The sequence below is a fragment of the Herpailurus yagouaroundi genome, unplaced genomic scaffold (genome assembly GCF_014898765.1).
Source record: "Herpailurus yagouaroundi ecotype Mexico unplaced genomic scaffold, PumYag 250, whole genome shotgun sequence".
NCBI lineage: Eukaryota > Metazoa > Chordata > Mammalia > Carnivora > Felidae > Herpailurus > Herpailurus yagouaroundi.
The window spans coordinates 21,991,072-22,009,044 of NW_024412467.1; the positions used below are offsets into that span (position 1 = coordinate 21,991,072).

General features: G+C 40.1%; 2 protein-coding genes and 1 long non-coding RNA gene across 4 annotated transcripts in view; 1 reads left to right on the forward strand and 2 right to left on the reverse strand.

Annotated features, from left to right (window-relative positions):
- The window catches only part of LOC121020602 (uncharacterized), a 104,550-nt gene extending 93,132 nt beyond the window's left edge, over positions 1–11,418 (reverse strand). Inside the window, exons 1-3 of the long non-coding RNA XR_005786220.1 lie at positions 11,304–11,418; positions 7,678–7,761; positions 5,008–5,125 (exon numbers count right to left, since the gene is read on the reverse strand). This is a non-coding gene — a long non-coding RNA (uncharacterized LOC121020602). The remainder of the gene's footprint in view (positions 1–5,007; positions 5,126–7,677; positions 7,762–11,303) is intronic.
- ECI2 (enoyl-CoA delta isomerase 2) overlaps positions 11,265–17,973 on the forward strand; it is a 19,430-nt gene continuing 12,721 nt past the window's right edge. The window contains exons 1-5 of one of the 2 annotated variants that reach the window (XM_040460684.1): positions 11,273–11,372; positions 12,570–12,591; positions 13,710–13,860; positions 15,947–16,045; positions 16,278–16,463. In XM_040460684.1, the coding sequence (XP_040316618.1) occupies positions 13,756–13,860; positions 15,947–16,045; positions 16,278–16,463 (390 nt within the window). In that variant the 5' untranslated portion in view covers positions 11,273–11,372; positions 12,570–12,591; positions 13,710–13,755. Of the gene's footprint in view, positions 11,373–12,569; positions 12,592–13,709; positions 13,861–15,946; positions 16,046–16,277; positions 16,464–17,973 lie in introns of both variants that reach the window. The other variant, XM_040460683.1, reaches the window with a different exon arrangement.
- The window catches only part of LOC121020601 (uncharacterized protein C6orf201 homolog), a 25,984-nt gene continuing 24,475 nt past the window's right edge, over positions 16,465–17,973 (reverse strand). The window contains exon 4 of the mRNA XM_040460685.1: positions 16,465–16,692. The gene's annotated coding sequence lies outside the window, so the exon portion shown is untranslated. The remainder of the gene's footprint in view (positions 16,693–17,973) is intronic.

The window sequence follows — 17,973 nt, forward strand, 5'->3', positions numbered from 1 at the left end:
GCCTGGTACATGATAACTCTTTAATAAGCATCTCTTGAAGACATAAAGGAATGAACTCCAATTTTCAATATCTGTAATTTATCAAAAAAAGTTCACATATTTCTGTGGAAATTTTCAATGAAAAGGAACAAAGTTATCCAGGATATCAGAATATATCCAGAATATATGTTTTTAAATGGGCTTGAGATCAGCAATTAGAACTTAATATGAATTCAAAAAAGCACAGTAGCAAGAGACAAGTTGATCCTGGCTTCCGAAAATCAATAAAGGTGAGTATGAAGTTTAAGAATCATTGCCTCGAAAGCCGCAATTAAGCAAATTAACCCCAGGTACAATTAAAAAGATTTGTGGCTTTTGGTCTATCTGCCATTACGACATTAGAGTTAAGAAGGAATTTATTGCCATTAAACACACAGCATTAGCAACAGAAAAGGTGAAACAGCCCAGGGATCATCTCGTATCTTATCTTCTATTTCTCTTTAAAAAATATACCCTTTTACTGAATCCTTGTTCCCTTTATATATGTTATATAGTAGAATTCCCTGAAAGATGCATAACTTTAGAACTCTCTACCTTGTATGGAGTTCTTAAAGAAGATCAACAGTACATACCATAATGTATATCCTACAACAGTGTATATTACTGATCTAAAGGCCTATTTGCCATGTAGTATGGGCTTTGGCTCCCAAATGAAAGTTGATAAAAATCTTCTGACCATAGAGCATCTTTTCCCAGTTTCCATGTATCCACATTCTTTCCACATTCCGAAGGCCTCCCCTGACCACACCCATCCACAGTGGCAGCTCCCACCTCCAACTCTCCTGACTCGGCTGGTTCAAAATTGTTTCTTACCACTTGCTGAGCCAAATATAACAAGCACTTTGGGTAAACAAACATTTATTCAGTCTTGCAATGGTGTCATCAGAAAAAGCTTGGAACAAGCACAGTTGTGCAAGAATGTTTATTATCTGTATTGCCTAGGAAAAGGGACAAATAGGGGCTGAAGTTCATCCAGCTCAATTTGCCAGTTAGGTGCTTCCTAAACCATGTGTTCATGGGGCTGCATATGTACAACTGAGTTACTTTCTAATTCAAGTAAAAATGTACCACGTGGGGTGTATGGGTGTCTCAGTCAGTTAAGTGTCCTACTCTTGATTTCAGCTCAGGTCTTCATCTTGGGGTTGTGAGTTTAAGCCCTGCATTGGGCTCTAACCCAGGCATGAAGCCTACTTAAAAAAAAAAAAAAAAAAAAATTGTGCCATGTGGATTAATGCTGACCTTGATCATCATCTTAAGAACAAAATTCTTCAACTCTCCTAAGACCTGTAGAACAAGGACATGGTCTCTCCTCTCAGACGAAAGGTTTTTTTTTTGTTTTGTTTTTCGTTTTTTTTGTTTTTTTCATTTAAAAGAGATGGAAATCACAGGATATCAGTGGTCAGAGACTGGTCCAAAGGGCTTTTATGGTCCCTTCATTCCCAAATAGATTCCCACCACTGCATACTTCTCCTCAACAAATTTGTCACTCCACAGGGACCCAGGGTTCTACATGAAAGCCTCAACCTCACTCCAACAGAGTTGTCTGCTACTGCCTCACACATAATAAATTATCAATAAATATCTGCTGAGGAATGATTGAACAATGAAAGAATGAATGAATGAATCAATGAATCAATCAATCAATCAATCAATTTTCCAGCCTTGCTAAATGCTGCCAATATCTTTATGAAGCAGGTGAGCAAGGCAGATGAATGGCAGATCATTCATTTTATATCAATCATGCTAATAAATGCTTTGTCTCAACTTCCTGTGATTGACAATAACACTCTAAGACATGAATTCCATCTAGCCTGGGTACCTATGAAGTCTCTGTAAAATAGAGAATTTGATTTATGAGGGTTGCCTGCAATTATAATCAGGCTGAAAATGTTGAGAAGTATGAAATATGCACTACATTTCTGGTCCATGAAATTCCACAGAAGCTTGGAATGAAGAGCATTATTCAAAGATAACAGTCGCCTTGTAATGATGTATTACATTGGCTGGACTGGACCTGTGAATTTTCTATCAATGAATCCACTTAGCTCAACTTAATTCAAACTGTCCAGCAAATTGAATACGCTGCTGAAGGAGGGGAGAGAAAAGGAATTAATGGTCCTAATCAAATCTTCAAAGACCTAAAATAGCCTAGCTGAGTGCCCAAGACATACCTTTGACACTGGAACTGTCAAATGCAGGACTGCCCAACGTAGGACTGGGCAATGAGAGTGGGGTTTCCCCTCAGACAAGTTGGAGGGCCAAAGCATCAGAGACGGAAAATCCAAGTGGTCAAATGCAAAAGAACAAACCCATGAGGCAGTATGAAACAAAACCAACAGGAACCAATAACTTAAAGCCTTCATTATAATCTTCCTTCAGGTAAAAGAGAATACATCTGGAATGAAAATAAAGATAAGTGTTGTCAGCAGACAAAGAGAAGCTCATAAAACAAGTCAAATAGAAATTTGAGAAAGAAAAAAAAAAGTGCCTAAAAGAAAAAAATCTACTAGGTAGCCTCAATAACCATGTAGATGACAGAGAGAAGAATCAGTTAATTTGAAAATAGATTAATAGAAATGATCCAATCTGAAGAATAGACAGAAAAAGGATTAAAACATAAACAGTCACAGAGACCCATGGGACAATATCAATCTCATTGGAGTCCCTAAAGAAGAGGAGGAAGATATTGTGACAGACAAAATATTTGAAGAAATAAGGACTAAAAATAAAGACATATATTTATAAATTTAAAAAGTCTGATTAGCCCCAAAATAAACTCAAAGAACACCATGCTTATACACATCAAAACCAAACTGCTAAAGAACAAAGATAAAGAAGAACAAAGATAAAGAAAAGTCTTGAAAGCAGCCACAACAAAATGAAACATTACATAAAGGGGAACAACAATTCAAATACTACAGTTACTAGAGAATACTAAAGTTCCTCATCAGAAATTATAAAGGCCGTGGAGCAAAATCTTTAAAGTGCTAAAAGAAATGTCAACTAAAAATTCTATAATCAGGGATAATACCCTCCAGGAATTAAAGTAACATAAGGTTATTCTTGATGAAGAAAAACAGAGAATTCATTGCCAATGATATCCACTGTAAGAGAAATTGCTAAAGGAATTAAGGCTGAAGGAAAATGTTCCCAAAGGGAAACCTGGAATGAAAAAAACAAAAACAATAGAAATGATAAATGTCTGATTAAATGATATTTTTCTACTTTAAGTTCTCTAAAATATGTATAAGTGTTGAAAGCACAAATTCAAGATTGTCTGAGAAGGTGTAAATGTGATACATATGACAACTATAAGATAAAGGGGGCAGTAAAGTGATCTATATGGTTACAAGCCCTGCATTTTATCTCAAGCTACAAAACATCATCTCTAAGTAGACTGAAAACTTAGTCATGTATAGCATAATCCCTGTAGCAACTGCTGAAAAATAATACAAGCAGATACAGCCAAAAGCTAGCAGATAATTTAAAATGGAACATCAAAAAATATGCAAAGGAACGCAGGAAGAGGTAACAGAAGAACAAAAAAACCAGGAGACAAATAGAAAAATAACAAAATGGTAGGCCTAATTCAACCATACTGGTTATCATGTTAACTGTAAATGATTCAAATACACCATTAAAAAAAAACAAAGATTGTCAGATTGGATTTAAATTTAAAAACTGACTATATTCTACCTACAAGAAACCTTTATTTTTTTTTATTTAAAAAATATTTTTTTAATGTTTATTTATTTTTGAGAGAGACAGAGACAGAATGTGAGTGAGCTAGGGGCAGAGAGAGAGAGGGAGACACAGAATCCAAAGTAGGCTCCAGGCTCCGAGCTGTCAGCACAGAGCCCAACGCAGGGATTGAACTCATGAGCTGTGAGATCATGACCTGAGCTGAAGTCAGACGCTCAACCGACTGAGCCACCCAGGCACCCCAAGATTCCTACTTTAACTATGATGGTATACATACATTAAAAGGATGAAAATAAATCACATAAACCCCAATCAAAATAAAGCTGTATTGTCTATATTAGTATCAAATAAATTAGATTTCAGATCAAGGAAAATTATTTATCAGGGATAAAAAGAGACAATACATGATAAAAAGTTCTGTTCATGAAGGAAACATAAAATCACCAATTTGTATGCATCTAACAAAAGAGGATGAAGTAGAAACTGATAAGACTAAGTGGAGAAAGAGACAAGTTCACAAATATACTTTGTTACATCAACATTCTTCTCTAATCTACAGAACAAGTAGACAGTAAATCAGTAAGTGTCATTTAAAGAATATCTACCTGATGGGGTGCCTGGGTGGCTCAGTTGGTTGAATGTCTGACTTCAGTTCAGGTCACAGTCTCAAAGTTCATGAGTTCCAGCCCCTCATCAGACTCACTGGTGCCAGCACCAAGGTAGCTTCAAATCCTCTATCCCCCTCTCTCTTCCCCTCCCCGACTCATGTTCTCTCTCTCTCAAAAATGAATAAATGTTAAAAAAATAATAATAAGAGAGAGAGAGAGATCTACCTGACAACAATGCCTTTTCTAAGACATGTGGAACATTCACCAAGATAGACCATATGCTGGGCCACAAAACAAACTTCTTTAAAACAAATTTAACAGCATTGAATTAGCACAAAGTACACTCTTGGACCATAATTAAATGAAACTCCATGGTACGTGTTCTTTTTTTTTTTTTTTTTTAGTTTAATTTTTTATTCTGAGAGAGAGAGAGCACACAGGAGGGACAGAGAGAGGGAGAGAAAGAATCTCAAGCAGGCTCTGCACTCTCAGTGCCAAGCCCCATTGCGGAGCTCAAATTCATGAACTGTGAGATCATGACCTGAGATAATGTCAAGGGTCAGACGCTTAACCAACTGAGCCACCCACATCACCCATCACATGTTCTTCACTGGCTCTCAGAGTTGTCTGAGTTGATTAATTTGCCTAATTAACTGACCTTTTATTGGCAGCTTTTGCTTTCCTGTCTTCACTCCTCCCACACAAATGTTTCCTGGGATGATTTCCAAATAAACTCCTTTCTGGAAGTCTGTTTCATGAAGCCCAAGCTAACACAGCTGTATGCACAATTAATTCTCATTATTTGTTCAAGTGAGATTTTCTAAAGTCACTGCAAACACTGAATTAGCGAATACTGAACCCTGTTAGCTCCAAGGGAAAATACAGTTAGGATCCTGTGAGCCTCTGGTCACATTTTCATCAACGAATCAATACATAACCTTGTTTTATGTGTATTTCTGTTTAAAGACAACTTATTTAATACACACTGAAATTTCATTAAGATTGAACTCATGCCAGAGTGCCTGGATAGCTCAGTCGATTAAGCGTCCCTTGGTTTCAACTCATGTCATGATCTCACGGTTCGTGGGATGGAGCCTTGAGTTGGGCTCCATGCTGACAGCATGAAGCCTGCTTAGGATTCTCTCTCTCTCTCTCTCTCTCTCTCTCTCTCTCTCTCTGCCCCTCCCCTGCTTGCTCTGTCTCTCTCTCTCTCTCTCTCTCTCTCTCTCTCTCTCAAAATAAATAAATAAAGTTTTAAAAAAGATTTAACTCATGTGAATAGCACTATAACTCATGTCTAAGTGAAGCTGATTTAGAACACATTTTCTCTATAAGACACATCACAGCTTTCTTGCACTTAGGTACACTAGACAGCACTTCATCACTATACTTGGAGGCATTTTAAACAGCAAATTTCCACCACCACCACCAATAAAGAAAACCACATGCCCACACACAAATGTGGAAAACATGATACAAAATAGACCATGAAAAGGACACTTGTTTGCAGTATGAGAGCTGGAACAAGACAGCAGATCATTGCCTGGTTTACCCCTCAGCTGGGAACATGCATGTACTGAAACTCAAATGTTTTGATGCTCTCTCTACACGTGTCAATGAAATAGACATATAACTATGAAAGCCCCAGGAGTACTGATTTGGAGGTTTCAAATAAATTTTGTAGCGAGTGAGTGAGTTCTCAAATATAGAATTTGAGAATAATGAGGATTGACTGTGTCTTTTTAAAGTTTTCATTCAGTGACTTATGGATAGAAATCTTAATTCACTTCTTTTTTATACAGAAAGGAGAGGCCATATCACCTTTGCTAGTCAACAAGGATGTCATCTGCTTCCCCAACCGTGGATGTCATTCTCTGACCTCTTTCTAAGCCCTGGAATCAATGTAAATTATTTAATGTTGTACTGAATACATAGCTTATGATTCTTTTTGTGACCCTCCTGGCTCATTTTTTATCGTGGCCATTGTTCCTGTTCTTTTTTATGCATTTGGACAGGTTGTAAGTTAAGCTTTGGTGTGAACAAGAAAAATTGGAATTATTCTGGAAACAACAGCCACTTCTTACACAGTAATATGTATCAGTTCCAATCATTCTCAGAGCAGGATATCTGAGGGAGATTTCTTTGCTAGAGAAAAAGGGTTGAAAGGTAATCCTCAAACAAAAGGTTGGGTTTATGTTTGTGCAATACACACACCCAGACCCACACCCACCCACCCACACACAATGTGGATAAAATAGCCATGGATGGATGAATGAATGAATCATTCAAGTATAAGGAACTCAGGCACAGGTGATACAGTGAGTCAAATGTTTACTTCTGAAATGTCTTTCTTCTCTAAATTATAATAATTGAAATAGAAATGAAAATAGAAATAGAAATAACATGCAAAAACATGTAAGATTCCAGAATATTATTTTTAATATATTTTAATATATTTATATTTTAATCATGTATAAGACAGTTTAGAAAGATGATACAAAGCCTACATAGAAAAAAAGATTTAGTAAAGAAAACATAATAGCAGCATAGGTTTAACTGGTCTCAAGCAATGCTATAGAACTCAAGCCAAGAAATAGCTTTGATATGGAGTACAGAACATGGACTAATAATCTTTAATGACTAATTGAAGATAATATATTACCACATCCCAGAAATTTATAGATTTAAATACCATAGTTTCCTTAATCCCACTTTTTCTAGTTTTGTTTATTTTTATTTGAGAGAGAGAGAGAGAATGAGGAGGGGAGAGGAGCAAGGGGGAGGCGGAGAATCTTAAGCAGGCTCCATGCTTAGCTCAGAGCACCCATGTGGGGCTTGATCCAGCAACCCTGTAATCATAACCTGAGCTGAAATCAAGAGTCAAGAGTTGGACGCTCAAATGACTGAGCCACCCAGGTGCCCCTAGTTTGTTTTAACACAGGAAACTGGCAACAGTTAACTTCCCTCTCCTTAAACTACCACTAGCTGAAAAAGAAATAGTTCAAAGCACAAAAACATTGATGTTAATTCCTTCTGAAACTTCATAAAAACGTAGCAATTTACTCATAGCTTATTATCAAACATGGAAAAATATGGCCTAGATAGACATTTTCAATAGCCCATCATTCAATACACACTTACAGTCTATTTTGTGTCAAGCAGTGTGTTAGGAGGTGGGGCCTGGGGTTTACTGTAAGTGTGGAATTCTCAGTGTGTGCCTGTGGGTGAGTGAGGAGACAGATCACTAACCAGACATATACAGTGACACAGATGCTATGAGAAAGAGAAGACAGGGGGGATTATAGGAGCTCAGAAGAAAGAAATATACCTGATGGCGGGGGGAGGTCAGAGGAGACTTTCTGGATAAGATGAGAATATGAAGACTCAGAGAAACAGAGCATCCCAAGTTCATCTGCAATGGAAGATTCAAGTATAGGGTCGGTGAGAGATAAACTAAACTGGTAGGCAAGGGCCAAATCTTGAGGGCCTTTAAGTTAGACTAAGAAGTTTGAATTTTTTCAGAAGACAATGGGGACCCACCAGAAGATTTTCAATTATGGGGAGAGATTGGGGAGAATTATGAGTGTAGCGTCAGGTTTACAATTTAGGGAAACCAGTTAGGAAGCAGATAGACAATGGGCTGCAGATGTGGGGCTGAAGTCAGCAAAACTGGTAAGTGGCTATTATGGTAACGTAACTAATGATAATCCAAAAACCAGTAGTCACACACCATGACGGTCTATGTTAAGACAGTGGTAGAGGGGAAAAGGAAAGAAGTGAAGAAATATTTAGAAGTCAGAGTCACTAGGACGTAGAAACTGATAAAAGTGAGGTGTCAGTGAGACAGAGAGATTCCAAGATGCTTCCAGGCTCCTAGCATGCACTGTTAATTGGACAATAGTTCCCAAATAGCTCATCATGACTGAATGGGACAGACTTCTTGTATGTCATAACAGTATCTGATGTTTTGAAAATCAGAAATAAAAATAATCATTATGACTGATAGAAGACACACAATTGGTAGATGTTACTCTGCAATTCTAAAAAAGTAAATATTAAAAAAAAAGTAAATATTTTTAAGATAAAAATTTCCTACCACTGAGCACAACAGTGTGAAGTGGGCATCCTGGCTCCGAAGCGTCATTACAGCAGAAGACAGTGGGCACCTGTGACCTCCAGGAGAGTCTGGGATTCTCCGTACACAGAACAGCATCAAATTCCCTTCCAGGCAGACCTTTCCCCCCTGCAATCAATACTCTAAAATGGGATCCAATCAGATAGGACATTCCCCTTCCAAGGCCTTCAGAAGCACCAGGGGAACCTGATCATATACTAGAGATTAGAACTTTGTGAGGTCTTGACTGGGCTTCTGCATTGCTTACTCTTATCTAGACTCATTACACCCTGAGGATGTAGCGGGAGTGTATTATTGCACTAAGAACTGATAACCAGACATACCAGTGATATCTTCAGTGGCTCTCCAAAGCTCTCAACACAAAATCCAAACAGCTTAGCGTGTATACAATGGTCCTCACCCTCAGGTGGAGCTTCTAACCAACTCACAGTTGTTCCCTTTAGCTGAGAACTGGTCTTTTTACCCACAAGGCCATCATAACCATGTTTAAATGGCATGGCCTGAACTTCTGGTAACAATTTGATAGACCAAAGGTGGATCCAAGATGTCAGGAATGTCTATTTTCTCAATTATCTCCCCTCACTCATTCACTGGCATATAGTGGTCTTTAGTAAATACAACCAGCGGAGATGCAAACTATCTGAATAACAGTAAAAAAAAAAAAATACACTCCAGAGTTTATGGTTTTATTGCTCTGTAAGACATTAACCAACTTTGTATTGTCTACTCTAGCATTCTTTTTTATAGTAATGATATAAACCAGCCTTTCAAATTCTATCTTACCATCCTGTTAGTTCCCTAATTAATGAGTTAAGTAAGCCTCTCACCAATGCTCCCTCTATATTTTTAAAATTATACTTTGGCAAGGATAATTTCCCACATCCCGCTTTTCTGTTGAAATATAGGAGGCATAATCCAAATATGTTCACCACTAAAGGACTTTTTCAAAATACTAATATTTCGGAGAAGTGTTTCATCTTCTGGAGTCCAGAGAATCTCCCAGTATTTTTGCAATTTTCAACTAGTGTATTTTCACTGCCTAAGAGGGTCACTTAACTCAGTCCATGACAGGACCAATGCCTTTGAGAAACAGCTCAGCCTACCAACCATAACTTTGTACTGTCTGAAGTTTTAGGAGAAGTCCAAATTGTTCTACCTGGCCTTCAGTCTTGCTCCCAGCTGAACTACTACCCATATCTGCCTGATGAGGCACAAATACTAAAGGACCATCAGCGTGGAATAATAAAATTACTTGGGACTTCAACTCTGGGCTTTGAGTTGAAACATTCTAATCACTTCCAAGTCACAGGTCTTTGGGCAAGCCACCTAATTACTCTTTCTTGACCTCAATTTCCACAACAGCAAAATGGGGAAACACCATTTTTCTTGTGTGATTACAGAAAGAATTACAACTACCGTGTCTCACTATATATAGGTAATCCAGGCCTACTTGGATGTTACACCTTGAGCACTATAAATAAAATTTAAACAGTAAATTTGAAGAGCTAACTGGCTTTATGAAATGATTCATGAATCAGGCATGCTGTTGAGCTGTAGAAAAGGCAGAGAGGGAGCAGAAAGAAGGCAATGATTAGCAAACAATGCATCATTTTAGGCAAGGTCAACCTCCTAATAGGAACAGAAGAAGTCATCAGTAAATTTCCTACTGTTGATCAGGAAATTCCCTATTGACAGTTACAAAGTAGGAGGGGCAGTGTATGAAACTGCAATCAGGTTAATTTATTAAGTCTTAGTTTGCTGACTCTGGGCCCTTAACATAAGTGACTCCATTCTGGACCTGTGGTTTTCTTTTTAACCCCATTTAAAACAGTGAGTTTTGTTGTCCTCCTGTGACTGGAGGAGCTGACTGCCAAAGGTCCTTTCAATTCTTAAGAATTCTTTCCCAAAGCCGCACCTGGGTGGCACAGTCAGTTAATCGCCTCTTAATTTCGGCTCAGGTCATGATCTCATGATTAGTGGATTCAAGCCCTGAATAGGGCTCTCTGCTGACAGTGTAGAGCCTGCTTGGGATTCTCACTCACTCTCTCTCTCTCTCTCTCTCTCTCTCTCTCTCTCTCTCTCTGCCCCTCCTTGCTTGTGTGCTCTCTCTCAAAATAAATAAACATAAAAAAAAAAAAATCTTTCCCAAAGAAAATACTTTGTTAAACGCTTCGGCAAAACTAACAACTATCCAGTTACTGATGTGAAAAGATGGGTTTAAAATAGTCAGCAACTTCTGATGCCCAGGTGTTCTACCAGGTCTGTAAACCTTTCATCTTTTGCAGTAAATAAGGCGTGTTGTTTTTTTTTTTTTTTAAAACACACCCTCATTATTTTCCTTCCTTAACGCACGGCCCATCCTAGGTAGCTGGGCGGTAGAGGGAAGCGACCACCCCTCCTCGGGCCCTCTAGTAGGTAGCCCAAACTTTGGCAGAGTTCCAGTGTACCCATTACACCTTCGCACCTCCTAACGCACCTCCTGGAGCTCGGACAGCCTGAGTCTCCCGCTCCATTTGTCGGCTTCCCGCCAGCCGTTGCCCCAGCGCCCCAACTCCCCTCTCCCTCCTCCGCCTCCGCCCGCCTCCCCGCAACTCCCCAAGCCTCCGCAGCACCATCGGGCGCTGTACCTCCCCCACTCACTTCCAGCCCCGCCCCGCCTCCCCGCGCGTTGGCCCCGCCCCACACGCCGTCTCGCCCGCTTTGACCTATCGGGTCCCCGCCTCTTCCCCGCCCCGTGCCCGCCCCCGCGCATCGTTCCCCCAGCGCGCGGGCCCCGCCCCCGTCCCTGATTGGTCCTGGCATTCCGTTCACGCCCATACCTTCGGGGTAGCCATGGCTGGCGCAGCGGGTAGAGTCGTCCGGCGCTGGAACCCTCAAGTGCTGAGGAGGTAAGTGCTGAGCCAGGGGTCCAGGGTCGCCCTTGCGACGCCGCCGTCCCGGGGGAGTCGCCGCCTGTGGGAGGTGCCCTCTCTCTTAACTTGTCCTGAGAGCAACAGGGCTATGCTTTTATGGTTTTTCAGGAACACAGTGCCAGCAAGTATCCTGAAACGCGCGCCCTCTTCCTCAGCTGGACGCGAAAGAGTCGGGGTGGAAGCCGCTGGGCCTAAGCTGCGACTCTGCTCAGCGCGCGCCTCGGGCCACACTCCCTGCAGGAGTGCGTAGCACTCAAATCTCCGACCTGTACGCCGCCACCCTGGCTGCTTCTGTGTTACAAACGTAGTTTGCTAAAATGAGGTCGAACATCTAAGCACGCTTGGCTTTTCTGCTGAACGCTGTAGAAACGCAAACCCTTATCAACTATTCTCTTCTTGGAGAATAATGTTAAATGGCGGGGTACACAAACTATGTAAAAACTAAAAAAGGTGGGGGGTGCGCCCGCTATGCAGGCGGTAAAGCACGTGACTCTTGACCACGGGTTGTGGATTTGAGCCCCATCTTGGGGGGAGAGTTTACTTAAAAAAAAGTCTTAAATGGCACACACAAAAAGGACGCTATGCGTAAGAAACCAGAAACGCCGGTAATGTGGTGGTTGCCTTAATGTGATAGAGTTAACGATTTTCCTGATTCTGTATATTAAATGGTAGTGTTTTGTAATTTTTTTTAACTTTAGCTTAAAATAAATGTGTACTATATTTTGTGAACACTTGCACATTTATTTAGGCCTTCTAATGGACATTTTGTTTTCCTTTCATTTTGTTTGGAACTTGACGGGTGCCAGATTCACGTAGGATGCAGTTTTTTCCCCCATGTTGGAAAGAAACTAATTCAATTATTTAATATAAAAATTGTTGAAGACTTATTGAATTACTAATATTTAAGGGTTTGAACATAGTGTTCATTATACTCTTTGAAAGTTGTGTTATTGCAGAAGAAGTGATACTAGGTTTGGGCTCCATTAATAATTGTGTTTTAATCTTTGATCCCATTAACTTGAACTTTATATGCCAGAGTCGTCATTGTGAACACCCTTTTTGTTTGTTTGTTTTTTTGCTTGTTGCCTTAATACTGTGCACTGAAATTTTCTCCTCCCCTCTGCCTGCTAAAAACTTACCTGTTTGTGCTTGCTGTTTCTGCTCTGCTTCTAGCTGGCTCCTTAAACTTCCTGGGGTGAGTATTTAGTTATACCTGTTCAGCCCAGTTTCACAGACTAGCATCCACATCAGTTAGATTTCCCCTAGGTGGGTCCCTTACTTCACTAAGAAGTGGCTGGCTCTTTGGATGCCAGCAACAGCTCATTTGTCTTTTTGAACATTTCTTGTACTTTAGCTCATTCTCCCCTCCTTTCATCTGAGACACACATTTTGCTGAATAGGAAGAATTGACCTTGTAGTAGTTTATACTTTGTTAATCAGTAAGGGCAGACAGGGTTTCTGGCGCACAGGGTGCAAAAGACCAGGTTCTGTTCACTTGACCTGTTCTGACTCAGTCTCCTGATTACTTTCATTTTGCATGCCTTTCATTTACTTCTTGCCAGTGGCAAAATTTTGTGGCAGTTCAGGTTCTAGCTGTTCTTATCAGTATTTAATTTGAATTGCTACAAATGCATTGCTGTATTGTAGCTTCCTTTTCGTTTACTTGAAGATGACTACAGTTAGTCTCTGTATTGATTTTTAGAAATCACTGTTAGGGAAGAAGAAATTTATTTTGCCCTTCAAGATCTTTCTAGCTGGACCAAGAATCAAATGGACATACGACAGATTCACAGAAAACCAAATTTAGTTTCATACATATGGGGAATACATGACATGAATTTCCAAAAATAGGCAGCATGAGGCTTGTATGACTTGTATCTTGAAGCTTCCATTCTGAGCTAAGGAGAAGGGGTATGGGTTTGAGGATACAAAGGGGAAGAAGACCAGTAGCAGGAAGGTGAGAGAATGTTGGCAAAACAAAGGTGGTCCTGTTAGGTAAAGTTTGTTAGATAAAGAGGAATCTCTGTTAGTGGCTTTCTTCCTCCAACCGCTCTTCTTTCCAGTGTAAACTCAGGCAGTTGGTGGGGAGGCAGAGAGATTTTCCTACATCTGCTGGCTTTGCTTGCTTTTTACTCAAAATATTGTTCATGCCAAAGTGGCCCATCTCGGGGATGCCTGCCCTTGGCCCCTACACCACTAACCATTTGCAACCAACTTGTATAGGGCAGGTATAGGGAACATGTTTAAGGAGAAATATAGCATTTTGGTATGTAACAGTTGGGAACAATTAGAAATCAGTGTGCCTGTTTGTAGTTCCCTGCAGGTCCCAGCACTTCAGCTGCACGTGAGTAAAACAGCAATGAGAGCCAGTCAGAAGGACTTTGAAAGTGCACTGAGTCAGGTGAAACTCTTGAAGGATCCAGGAAATGAAGTGAAGCTAAAACTCTATGCGCTGTATAAGCAGGTAACTGCCTGAGGTCTCATATCATTTAGAGACGTTTTGAGCAGATGGCTCTCAAATAGATACGCTGTGTGTTTTACTAAAATCTGTTTCTCATGTTTTTGAGGTTGCTGCCTTGCCTCTCAAACCTATATACATGAGAGTTTTTGTATATTACTGGTCTTTGCAGTACTGTTAAGGCAAAAAGTAACCCCTCAGGATCACTCCAGAGTAAGAGAGACTTAAAAAAGATGACAACCAAAGGTGTTGACTTCATCTGGCTGAGAAAATACCCACAGCGGGGGGTTGGGGGGGGGGAGTTTTTTTGAGACTACTGGGGAAATTTGAATATGGATAGAATATTGGGTGATACCTGGGAGTTATTACTAAGGGCATCATGGCTATATAATAAAATGTTGATGTGTTTTAGGAATGCACGCTAAGTATGTAGGAGTGAAGTAGTATGTGTTTGGGAATCACTAAAATGGGCAAAAAAAAAAAAAAAAAGGGAAAGAAAAGGATGGACAAAGCAAGTATAACCAAAAAATGCTAGTTATTGAGTTAGGTTGAGTATTGGGAATTCATTAGAATATTGTACTTTAGTGTATGTTTTATTTTTTTTTAATGTTTATTTAGAGAGTGCGTGCATGTGCGCAGGGTGGGGGTGGGGGGCAGACAGAGGAAGACCAAGGATTTGAAGCAGGCTCCACACTGTTGAGTGCAGAGCCTGATGTATGGCTCAAACTCATGACCCTAAGATCATGACCTGAGCTGAAACCCAAGAGTCCATTGCCTAACCGGCTGAGTTACCTCGGCGCCCCTGTTTGAAAATTTTTATAACAAAAATTTTAAACTTCAGTTTTTAAGTTGTGATGTCTAAAGACTACCTTGAGAAGTCAGCTCATCTGAGCTCCTGGGTGTGATCTATTTTCCTCTTCCTGTGATTGGTATGAGCCTCCCTTACTTTCATATGGGTGTGTATAGTGAAGAATTTGACTTAGCTCAGAAAGAGGTGTAGACTTTGCCCTTGATTTCTGGGAGGTAATCCCTCAGCCCTTGAGATACCATGCCTGGTACAGAGTATCTTTGCCTGCCTGGAGAGTCTAACAATGTGATTTAGAGTGGGGGCTTCTGGTTACTTAGTCAACCATACCCATGTGATGGAGCCCCAAATGAAAATTTTGAACACTGAGTCTTGAGTGAGCCTCCCTGGTGAGCAGTACTCCACGTGTGTAGTCAGACACGTGTTGTGGGAGAAGTGTTGCTATCCTAACTCCACGGTGGGTATGGGGAAGGAGGCTTGTTAAGTGTGTTGCCTCCAGCTTCTCAGGTATCCACCCCTTGCAGGGTGACTCTAGTCTCTCTGTCTTGGGAAAGTCTCAGACTCTTTTACTGCCTTTGTTTTTCAAAGCCTCTTCTTTCCTCTTTTGGCTGATTATGGAATTTAAAGTTTTTAAATGTGGCTAATTAAGTGGAAAGCAGTTGCTTGGGATATTTTATTCATCTTAAAACACTCCACCTGTTCTCAAGTAAAATTTAGTTGTTTTTATGCTTCCTACTTGCATGCCCTTCAGTTCAGCTTCCAAAGGGCGAGTGGCTCTGACAGCCCCCCATCCCTGCTACCCTAGGCACAACTCTAGTTAGCAAAAATCCACCACTGAATGAGTGGTATGTTTTTGTACCTCTGAGTGGGGTTTCAGAATATGCTGTAGGTTTGGCTAGTCACGTTTGAAGATAATTTGCTTGAATGTTTTGAGTGTGTGTGAAAAATGTGATCATCAGTATAAAACTAATGGACTACTGGAATTTTTAAAAAAGTACTTTCCCAGAACCCTTACCTTGCATTATTTTCACATGCAGGCATTTATAACCTATTTTAGGGGTTAATAGCTCATGGCATATTTTCTCTCTCCAGTATTTTTTCTGTTGTGTATTTTTAGTAATAGCGTCAAAGGGAGGACAAGGAGAATATTCAGATGAATTTATATACCTTCCGAAAGTATTTGGGAGTGGAAGGCACATTCATGCTAGTTGTGCATTCTATGGATCTTAAATATTTAACACTCCAGTTTGCATGGACATTTGATAATTGCCTCTCTGCTTTTCACAGGCCACTGAAGGACCTTGTAATACACCCAAACCAGGGGTGTTCGACTTGATCAATAAGGCCAAATGGGATGCATGGAATGCCCTTGGCAGTCTGCCCAAGGTAAATTTACTTGCTACTTTGCAATTATTTTATTTGCTATACTCCTGAAGGAAGTTGGGTGCTTCTCATTATTAAGCCATTGCAGATGGAACCTGTGAGATCTTGATGTGTTCTGTTGAGTCAGAACCTCTATTCTTTCTTCATTGGAAGGTGCTGTTTCTTAGCATTATAAGTTTCTCAAAGTGCTTACTCATTGACCATGGGCCGAAGTTATTTGTCATCTTCTTTTCAGGAAACTGCGAGGCAGAACTATGTGGATCTGGTGTCTGGTTTGAGTTCTTCTGACTCCTCCAGCCAAGTGAAACCTGAAGCAGACAGGAAACAACCAGGATATGAAACCCTGGTGGTAACCTCTGAAGACAGCATCACAAAGATCATGATGAACCGGCCAGCCAAAAAGAATGCAATTACAACTCAGGTAACGCGACCTGCCGTGAGAGTTTGTTCTGCTTTTCTGTTCTTCCCCTATTTCACTCAAAAGCTATAGTGTTTCAGCATCATTCCTATTTTTGTGATCTCTCGTTTGATTTGGTGTAGTAAGATGAGTAATGGTGGCTGCTACTTCACACAACCAAGTTGGGCATTCATTATTTAGAACTTGTTGGCTTCGGGTAGGTTCTGCATGTCCAAAAAGCACTGCAACTTTCCTAACGATGGAAGCACAAATAAATTAACATAAATGAAGTATATATTGATATAAGTGAATGTGCATAGAGATTCTCTCTAAGGTCAGGATAGACCATCCCCAGACTTTGTTCCTGTCACTTAGACTTGAGAGGGAGTACTATTCTAGTTGCATGGGGCTTTATTTTGTACAAGTAGAGGGAGAAAGGAAATAAGGCCTTCCTCTTAAATATAGCATAACCCAGCTCTGCTTAAAACGAGCTGCTTTATAAGAGCAACTTTGATCTTTGAATCTTTCATTGAACTAGAATGATAATAAAAATAACCATTTCCACCCCTTCCACTTGAAAAAATTATAGGGAATTAATTAGATGCTTTGTGCTGAACTGCAATTAAAATTTGAGAGGACTATCTATAACCTTCTTTATTGGGTTTATCATATGCTTTATAGCAGAAAGAGCACACTAACTTTAAAATAATCTTAAATAAAAATTCAATGAGGTTGGGTATGTGCCATCCAATTAGTAAAACATTTGATTCTCAAAACTTTATTTCCCTTGCCCTTCACTCAATTCTGTATAATTCTGGTGATGATTATAGCGAATAGCAGGTACTCTTCACAGTGTCAGCACTTTCCACACAGAGGTTTCTTTAGTTCCCATACAGAGCCTACTGCTATTATTACCTAACAATAAAATAATTAGGTTAAGTAGTAACTTGCTCAAATAAGCTGGAAAACCTAAATTGAAACCCTAATAGACCCATCTCATAATCCCAGCTCTTGCCAGTTACCCCATCATGCTATGTCATCATAACTGTAATAATATTGGTATTACTTCTTCATTTCCTCCCTCAATGAATATGATTTCACTTTTACTCATAAATTATGTAAAGTCTATCTTTTTTTTCAGTGTCTGCGTGTGCATAAATATCAGCCCTCTTCGTCATTCTCTCCCACCCACAGTGATGTCCCATCTGAGGTAGAAATGGCACCAGTGAATTAAAATCTATAACAACTACACATCTGAGGTTTTCAGAGATGTTGCTGATTTGAAATACTGTCCTGTTGTCTTTGGTTACCATTACAGTGTCCTGAAATCCCAGCCTTTAACACTCATTAATGCTTTTCAGACTGCCTAGGACACTTGGGCTCTTTTTTGAGGTCCTAGCTGAAAAACCGCTTCATGAAACTCTATGGCCACCTCCCCTCCCACCCATGCCAGATGCATCAGTGCTTCCTCTGAGCTTCCAGCTGCATTGTACCCTCCACCCATTGTAGAGCTTCCTGGACCCCTCCCTCCCTC